The sequence below is a fragment of the Sus scrofa genome, chromosome X (assembly GCF_054392235.1).
Source record: "Sus scrofa isolate SSC_HxYL_T2T_F1_AM1 chromosome X, Sscrofa_HxYL_maternal_Yorkshire_Landrace_v2.0, whole genome shotgun sequence".
In the NCBI taxonomy this organism is placed as follows: Eukaryota; Metazoa; Chordata; class Mammalia; order Artiodactyla; family Suidae; genus Sus; species Sus scrofa.
Window position 1 is genome coordinate 134,650,214 of NC_139401.1, and position 7,248 is coordinate 134,657,461.

Below are 7,248 nucleotides of genomic sequence, written 5' to 3' on the forward strand. Positions count from 1 at the left end.
CCTGAGACCCCGGCCAGCCCTGCTCTGGGCCTCACCGCCTCCCCTCGGGTCCCGGTGCGGGAAAGGGCGGTCAGCTCGCCCACAACTCTAAGGGCCGAGGAGAGGCCCTGGGAGCCTTCCAGCGGCGCAGGAGAAAGGCCTCCGCTAGGAGAGGCTTGGGGCCCAGCGGGGCTCCGGAGCCCCGCTCCATCCAGAATGAGGCTGCAAGGGGCAGGGGCTGTGCGGGCCGCAAGACGGGCCACCACTCTTCACACCCGAAGCCACCACCCAGCCTGGGTTCGTGGGGCCTGGGGGCCCATGGGTTCCAAAGCCAGGACACAACACAGGGTCGAGGGCCCAGCGGCGCGCTCTCCTGGCGGAGGGGCGCTCCTCCTCCGCCCTCTGATACTGGGCTTCCGGCGAGCGCCCTTCTGCCCAAGAAAGCGTGCGCTGGCAACGCTCTGTCCGCCTCTGGCTGGCACTTTGGGAAGTGGGCACAGGAAGTTCTTGGACGACCCGGAGCCTGTGTGCCATGATCGGTGGATCAGAGGGAGCAAAGGTTTGGGTGGCGATGGGCAAGGTCACGTGGTGGGTAGCGGGCCTGCCTCCTGCGTTCCCTCCCCACCCTCGCCCCGACCCATCAGCCCTCCTGCCAGTGCACCGCCGCCGCCCATTGCTCTGTCTGTCTTTATTGATCTGGGGGAAACCGGAGAGGGCTGGGGGGCCACGACACAAGCAGCACCACTCACAGTCAGCGAAGCACAGAACAGCACGCAGCAAGGACAGCCCCTGGGGCCTCTTGGCTTCTAGAAGGGATGTGGCAGCGACAGGGGAAAGGAGCCCCTGTGGACATGCCCCCCCCACCCCACGCGCCATGCACCCCGCCCACAGGACTCAAACTCGTGCGCAGAGGCCAGCCCCGTGGGCAGGGGGAGAGGGGGGAACTGAAGGGTCCATTGGAAGGGAGTGGGGGTCGATGCCGTCGGCCTCAGCATCTGCCTGGGCGGGGGAGAAGCACAGAGAAGGGGGACGGTCAGCAGGCGCCCCGGCCTGGCCGGCGCCCCCGGCTCCAGCCAAGGCTCTCAACAGTGGTACCCACTGGGTCTTGACACGGGGCCTCCCCCCTCCCGGGCTCACACCAGCTCCTCCAGGAACCCAGGCTCCTCTCGTCTGCGCCCTCTGCTCCCAGCCCTCCAAGCGGGCCTGCCACCCTCTCAGCTCACTGAGGCGCCAGCTCCAGGGGGGGCAGGGCCCACCCCCACGCACCTGGGTGTCACCACTTAGAGAGCTGGCCAGTCTGGAGGCCGGGGTGGCTGTGGCTGGCCATCCTCCGCCCCGAGGCCTCCTCACCCTCTGGGCTCTGCCCCAGCTTGCGGATGTGGCGCAGGAAGGAGGTGGCATTGAATGCTCGCTGCAGGAGGAGAGCGATGTCAGGCCACGGCGCTGGTCCCAAGACCTCGAGGTCAGCACGGACCATTCCCCCTGAGGCTGAGGAATGGGACAGCCCCGCGGGGGGCAGCCTTGAGCCAGGTCCACGGGTCCCTCCCCCGCACCGACCTTCCAGTGGTTTCGGGCGAAATTTTTCTGGATCTGCTCACTGACTGAGCCCAAGATGTCCTTGTCAAAGGCCGCGTCCCCGGAGATCCTAGGGGGAGGCCGAGGGTCAGTGGGGGGTGGGGGGCCTCTGAGGATGCGGTCCTTCCGGTCTCGGGACAGCTCAGCAGGGGTCCGGCTCACCAGAGATGCTGTAAGGCCTGCTGGCAGGTGAACCTCTTCTGGGGGTCTCGCTCCAGAAGGTGCCGGATGAAGTCTTTGGCTGGAGCGGGAGGCCAGGTCAGCCCACCCTGTCCCCGCGGCTCCTCGTCACTCCCCCTTCCCTGAGCTCGGGGCCACCCTCCAGTTCACCTGATTCGGAGATGTCATCCCAAAAGGGAGAGTCGAACTCGTAGCTGGCCCTCAGGATCTGGCTGAAGAGCTCAGGATCGCTCTCGTCGTAGAAGGGGGGGTACCCACACAGCCTGGCACCCACAGATGAATCACCCAGCTGTCCAAACCTCCCCAACCCAGCAGGGGGCAGGCAGGCGGGAGAAGAGCCTTTCCGGTGGTCACTCACAGGATGTAGGAGATGACACCCAGGGCCCACACGTCTACGGCCTTCCCGTAGGGTTTCTGCTCCAAGAGCTCCGGGGCTGGGGGGGCAGAGACAGACAGATGCGGACCCGCGCACCACGCCTTCAGTGCCGCCCGGCTCAGTCTCGTCCACCCCAGGGGAGGCCCACCGCCCGCCCTGGCCCTGGCGTCGCAGCTCCCACGGGGTCGCCCAGGCCCCCGCCCCAGAGAGCCTCGGGGCACCCCCCTCGCTTACCCACGTATCCCGGGGTCCCACAGGCGGTGCCCAGCATGTTGCCAGCCTGGATTTTGGAGAGGCCAAAGTCAGAGACCATGATCTTGGAGTCCTCGAAGGGCGTGGCATAGAGGAGGTTTTCAGGCTGTGACATAACAGAACCGGAGAGAGCACTAGGTCAGCCCTCCGGTGCCCCCGGGCCCGTGGTGCACAGGGACGCGGGGCAAGGCCCAGGCGGGCAGGCACCTTGAGGTCTCGGTGCACGATGCCCAGGCTGTGCAGGTAGGAGACAGCGCCGAGGACCTGGCCCACCAGGTGGCTGGCGTCCTTCTCTGTGTAGGAGCCGCGCTCCATGATGCGATCAAACAGCTCGCCCCCGGTCACCCTGGGGGGAGCGGGGGCTCAGCTGGCCCAGGCCCTGGGCCCCAGCCCGTCACCCAGCCCCCCGCCCAGCCCGATCTCCCCTCCTCACAGCTCCATGGCCAGGTAGAGGTGGGAAGGGCTCTCGTGGACATCCTCCAGAGCCACGATGTTGGGGTGGCTGACCCTGCAGGGGCAAGACAAAGCCCCTTACGGGCTGGCCCTGCCCCCTCGGGACCCCCAGGGAAGCCCTTCGCCCTCTTCTTTCCCTCCCACCCCGGGCCCCTTCCCTGGCACAGGCCGCCCCCGCAAGGCAGAGCCCCAGGCCAGGCCTTCCCGGGGACACCGCGGAGGCAGGGCGCTCCCCGCCGCCGCCTCGGAGCACACCTGCGGAGCACCGCGATCTCGTTCTCCACCAGGGCCTCCTTGCCTCGAAGGGCCTTCTTGGGGATGCACTTGAGGGCGACAAGGTGCGAAGAGCCCCGCTCCTGCGCCAGCACCACCTCTGAGAAAGCGCCCCTGCGACGGAGGGGGAGGCAGGGAGGGAGGGGGAGAGGCGAGGAGAGGGGGAGGGAGAGCAGAGGGGGGGAGGGAGAGCAGAGGGGGGGAGGGGCCCCCCCTAGCTGAAGGCGATGGGGAGGCCGTCCAGGCCCCACGCCGTCCCCCCCATTCACACACTCACATTCACACACGCACTCACATTCACGCCCACACACACTCACGAGCCGAGCTTCTCCCGGATCTCGTAGACGCTGCTGATGTCCTCCGTCTGTTTCTTGAGCAGCAGCATGTCTGGGGGGGGGGGGAAGAGCTGGAGGGAGGCTCCCTGGGCGAGGGGCAGCCCCGGCCCCCGGCCCAGACCCCGCAGTGCCTCCGCCCCCCTCAGCGACAGCCCCCCTCAGGGACACAGGTCCCGGACAGCCCTCCCCCAGCCCGGGAGCTCGCCCCTCCCCCACCGTCCAGGTCCCGCACTCCCAGGTGGACGCCTCCCAGCGGGGCCGCCGCGTACACGCCTCCCCTTCCCAGAGGCACGGCTGCGATCCGGCGACCCCCTCCCCCCCACGACGCCCCCCCACAACCGAGTCAGCCGAGACGGGCCGCCTTCTAGAAGGCTCCATGCCCCCTCCACCGCCCGGCCCCCCCAGGCCCGCCCCATCCACAGCACCCAGAGGCGCCCCCCCTTCCGCCGCCCCCAGGCCTAGACCTGCCACCCACGGCCCAGCGCCCACAGGCACGCGCCCCCCAGCCCACTAACCCGCCCGAGATGCACCTGCGAGACCCCGCGCACAGCCGCCTGCCACGGCCACCCACGCGGCCGCCCAGGCGCACCCGGGCCCTCGGCGCCTCGCGGCGGGAGGGACTCCGCAGCCTGGGCCTCCCGCGTCCCGAGCTGCGTGGGCCGCGCGCGTGCTGGCCGGGGGCGCGCCGGGCGTGACAGGTGTGCGCGGGGGCTGCGGCGGCCGTGGCCCGGGACCCCGCACGCCCCCGCCCGCGCGCGCCCGCGCCCCGGAGCGCCGGGTGCGGACCTGGAGCCAAAGCGAAGCCGCAGCGTCGCCTGGCGCCGTGACCACCGCGCCGAGCCCCCCGCCCGCGCCTGGCGGCCCCGCCCCCGCCGCGCGCGCCCCCGCCGCGCGCGCCCCCGCCGCGCGCGCCCCCGCCGCCCGCCGGCAGCCGAGCGCGCGGTGGCCGAGCGCGGCCGGCCGCGGCGCTGCAGGGCGCCTTGTAAGGCAATCGACCGGCGCCCGGCGCCTCGCCTCCCTCCTTGGTCACTCATGCGGGTTCCTGCGGGCTGCGGCACTCGGGTGGCCTGACTGGGCCGACCCCAGGGCCTTTGCACCACCGGTGTCCTCCTCCAGCGGTCTCCTCACCCACTTGTTGACATGGCTCTCGGCGCGCCTTTGCGTTTCTGCTCTAATGTCCTCTCCGGGGACAGGCTGTCCAGGCCATCTGGTCTGAAACGGCCTCCTTCCCTCGCCCCAGCGCTGCCACTGCCACTTCTGCCGCCTCGTCTGAGCCCCCATGAGCACACTGCTGCAGCCTCCTGCCCCGCTCCCCTGCCCTCCGACCCCACCCTAACCTCCCCTACCTGAAGTTCCTTTCCCACGGAGGAGCCAGAGCGCTCCTTGTGTTCAGCTCTCGTCACCTCTGGGCTCCAAACCCTCCCACAGTGTCACTCCACACCCAAGCATGAGTCCTCCCGGGGGCTAAGGGCTCCCACTCACTGCTCCCGCCCCTTTCCACCCACTCTCCCCCTTGCTCAAGCAGCTCTAGCCAGCTCCAGCCACACTGGCTTCCCTTTTTAAAAAAAAAAAAAAAATGAGACTTTTCCCTGAGTATTTATTTACTTATTTATTTAGTTAGTTATCGGCGGTGCTCACGGCACGTGGCCAGGGATCGCACCCATGCCTCAGCAGTGACTCAAGCCACAGCAGTGACGACGCTGGATCCTTAACACACAGGGCGGCAAGGAAACTCCCACACTGGCTTCTCAACTGGCCCTCGATCACTCCGTACGTGCACTTGCCCCAGGGCCTCTACCTCTGCCTGGAATACCCTTCACTCAGTTATCTGCTGGGCTTGCTCCCTCACTCCGCAGGTCTCAGTTCAAAGGTCACCTCCTCAAACAGGCTTCAGCTGCCGCCACCCCTCCCCGCCCTCCCACCCATCTTAAGAGCATGCCTCTGCAACGTCATCTTCTCGTTGGCTTCTCTTCCTCCTAGAAGGTGTCTCTGCTGACTCGGCCAAGGAGAATCACTCAGGAAAGAAGTGCTGGGTGACTGAATTCAACCCAGCAATTAGAGGATTCCTCCCACCCAGTCTCATCTGGGTTCTGACACTGCTCCCGGGGGTCCGGGGCCCACCAGGAAAAGGAGCACATCCGCACAGACTAGTGTCACAGGGGCTCCATGGAGTCTCGGGCTCCAGCAGTGTTCCCCTGCATCTGTCTTCACGGGGGGGCTGGCACGCAAACCGAAGTCCCATCTTACTTGCTTGTTTAATGAGTACACGTCCAGGAGTGCCCGTTGTGGCTCAGTGGGTTACGAACGCAACCGATATCCATGAGGATGTGGATTCGATCCCTGGCCTTGCTCGGATCTAGCTAGCATTGCTGTGGCTGTGGTGTAGGCCGGCACTTCCCGTTCAGCCCCTAGCCTGGGAACGTCCGTACGCCGTAGGTGCGGTCCTAAGAAGCAAATAAATGAATAAGTATGCGTCCTCATGTCTAATCCACCAGCCGGAGGTCACAGGTCACAGCAAGAAATGTGCTCTGTGCTGTGGAGAAGCACCTGCGTGAGTAATAACAGAAGACAAGCCCTCGCTTCCAAAGTGAGCCTGTGGCTCAGAATCACACGTGGAAGCGCCGAAAGTGCTATCACAGTTTGGGGTTCTTTTGTGTTTGATTCTTTCTTTCTTTTTTTTTTTTTTTTTTGCTTTTTAGGGCCACACCCATGGCATACGAAAGGCTCCCAGGCTAGGGGTCGAATCAGAGCTATAGCTGGCAGCGTACACCACAGCCACAGGAACAGTGGATCCGAACCGCATCTGCGACCTACAGCACAGCTCATGGCAACACCAGATCTTTAACCCACTGAGGGAGGCCCGGGATCAAACCCGCATCCTCAGGGATCCTCGTTGGGTTCCGTAACTGCTGAGCCACGAAGAGAACTCCACAGTTTTTGTTTTAAATCAGTATTTACAATACACCAGAAATGACATCCATCAGGACTGGTTAAACATCTGTTGCAGTCTTGCAGAGGTCAGCTTGAAAACACACGTGAGTGCGTGGTGTGTGCATGTTCGGTGGCAGCGGAGAAAGACCTCTGCAAAATCCTTTCAGGGGACCCCTTACAGAAAAATTACCTCAAAGTGGTTCACGGACCTAGATGTAAAATGCCAACCTTCTAGAAAATACTGGAGAAAAATCTCTCTTAAACTTGGGCTTGGTGATGAATTTTTGGATGCAATATGAAAAGCCTGATCCTTGAAAGACAAAATGATAAATTGGACTGTACTAAAATGTGACATGTTTGCTCTATGGCCAACACTGTTGCTGAGAATGTGAGGACAAGCCATGGGCTGGGGGGAAAGCTCTGCAGAACATGGATCTGATCTGGGACCAGATGCGGCTCGGATCCAGTGTCGCCATGGCCGTGGCGTAGGCCACGATTCCACCCGTCGCCTGGGAATTTCCATGTGCCGAGGGTGCGGCTGTAAAAAAGAAAAAAAAAGAAAACAAGGATGCGGGACCACGACCTGCCTATGAGAACGGCCCACATCTGAAACACAAACTGTACCAGATGTTGTCACCACAACGTGGAGCCACAGGAATCCTCGCTGACTGCTGGAGGGAGTGCAACACGGTCCAGCACTTTGAAAAACAGTTTGGTGGTTGCTTTTCTTTTTTCCTTTTTTTAAATTAATTAATTATTATTTTTTTTTGGCACCTTGGCATATGGACTTCCCAGACCAGGGATCGGATCTGAGCCACAGTTGCAACCTACACCGCAGCAGCAATGCCAGATCCTTTAACCCTCTGTGCCAGGGCCAGGTATCAAACCCACGTC

At 64.0% G+C, this 7,248-nt stretch overlaps 1 protein-coding gene across 8 annotated transcripts; it reads right to left on the reverse strand.

Annotated features, from left to right (window-relative positions):
* Nucleotides 1–652: 652 nt before the first annotated feature.
* On the reverse strand, nucleotides 653–4,830 carry PNCK (pregnancy up-regulated nonubiquitous CaM kinase). 8 transcript variants are annotated; one of them, NM_001195366.1, is given in 12 exon segments: nucleotides 653–978; nucleotides 1,246–1,390; nucleotides 1,537–1,624; nucleotides 1,717–1,795; nucleotides 1,885–1,997; nucleotides 2,093–2,168; nucleotides 2,345–2,468; nucleotides 2,570–2,708; nucleotides 2,796–2,870; nucleotides 3,071–3,202; nucleotides 3,406–3,475; nucleotides 4,770–4,830. In NM_001195366.1, coding segments are annotated over 10 exon segments (1,032 nt in total). In that variant the 5' UTR covers nucleotides 3,474–3,475; nucleotides 4,770–4,830; the 3' UTR covers nucleotides 653–978; nucleotides 1,246–1,252.
* Nucleotides 4,831–7,248: the final 2,418 nt, after the last annotated feature.

Coding starts and splice junctions, on each gene's coding strand:
- PNCK (XM_085006161.1), bottom strand. CDS start 3,473: ATGCTGCTGCTCAAGAAACAGACGGAGGACATCAGCAGCGTCTACGAG. Junction 3,203..3,405: donor ATCCGGGAGAAGCTCGGCTC/GTGAGTGTGTGT, acceptor CCTCCGTCGCAG/GGGCGCTTTCTCAGAGGTGG. Junction 2,871..3,070: donor GAGATCGCGGTGCTCCGCAG/GTGTGCTCCGAG, acceptor TTGCCCCTGCAG/GGTCAGCCACCCCAACATCG.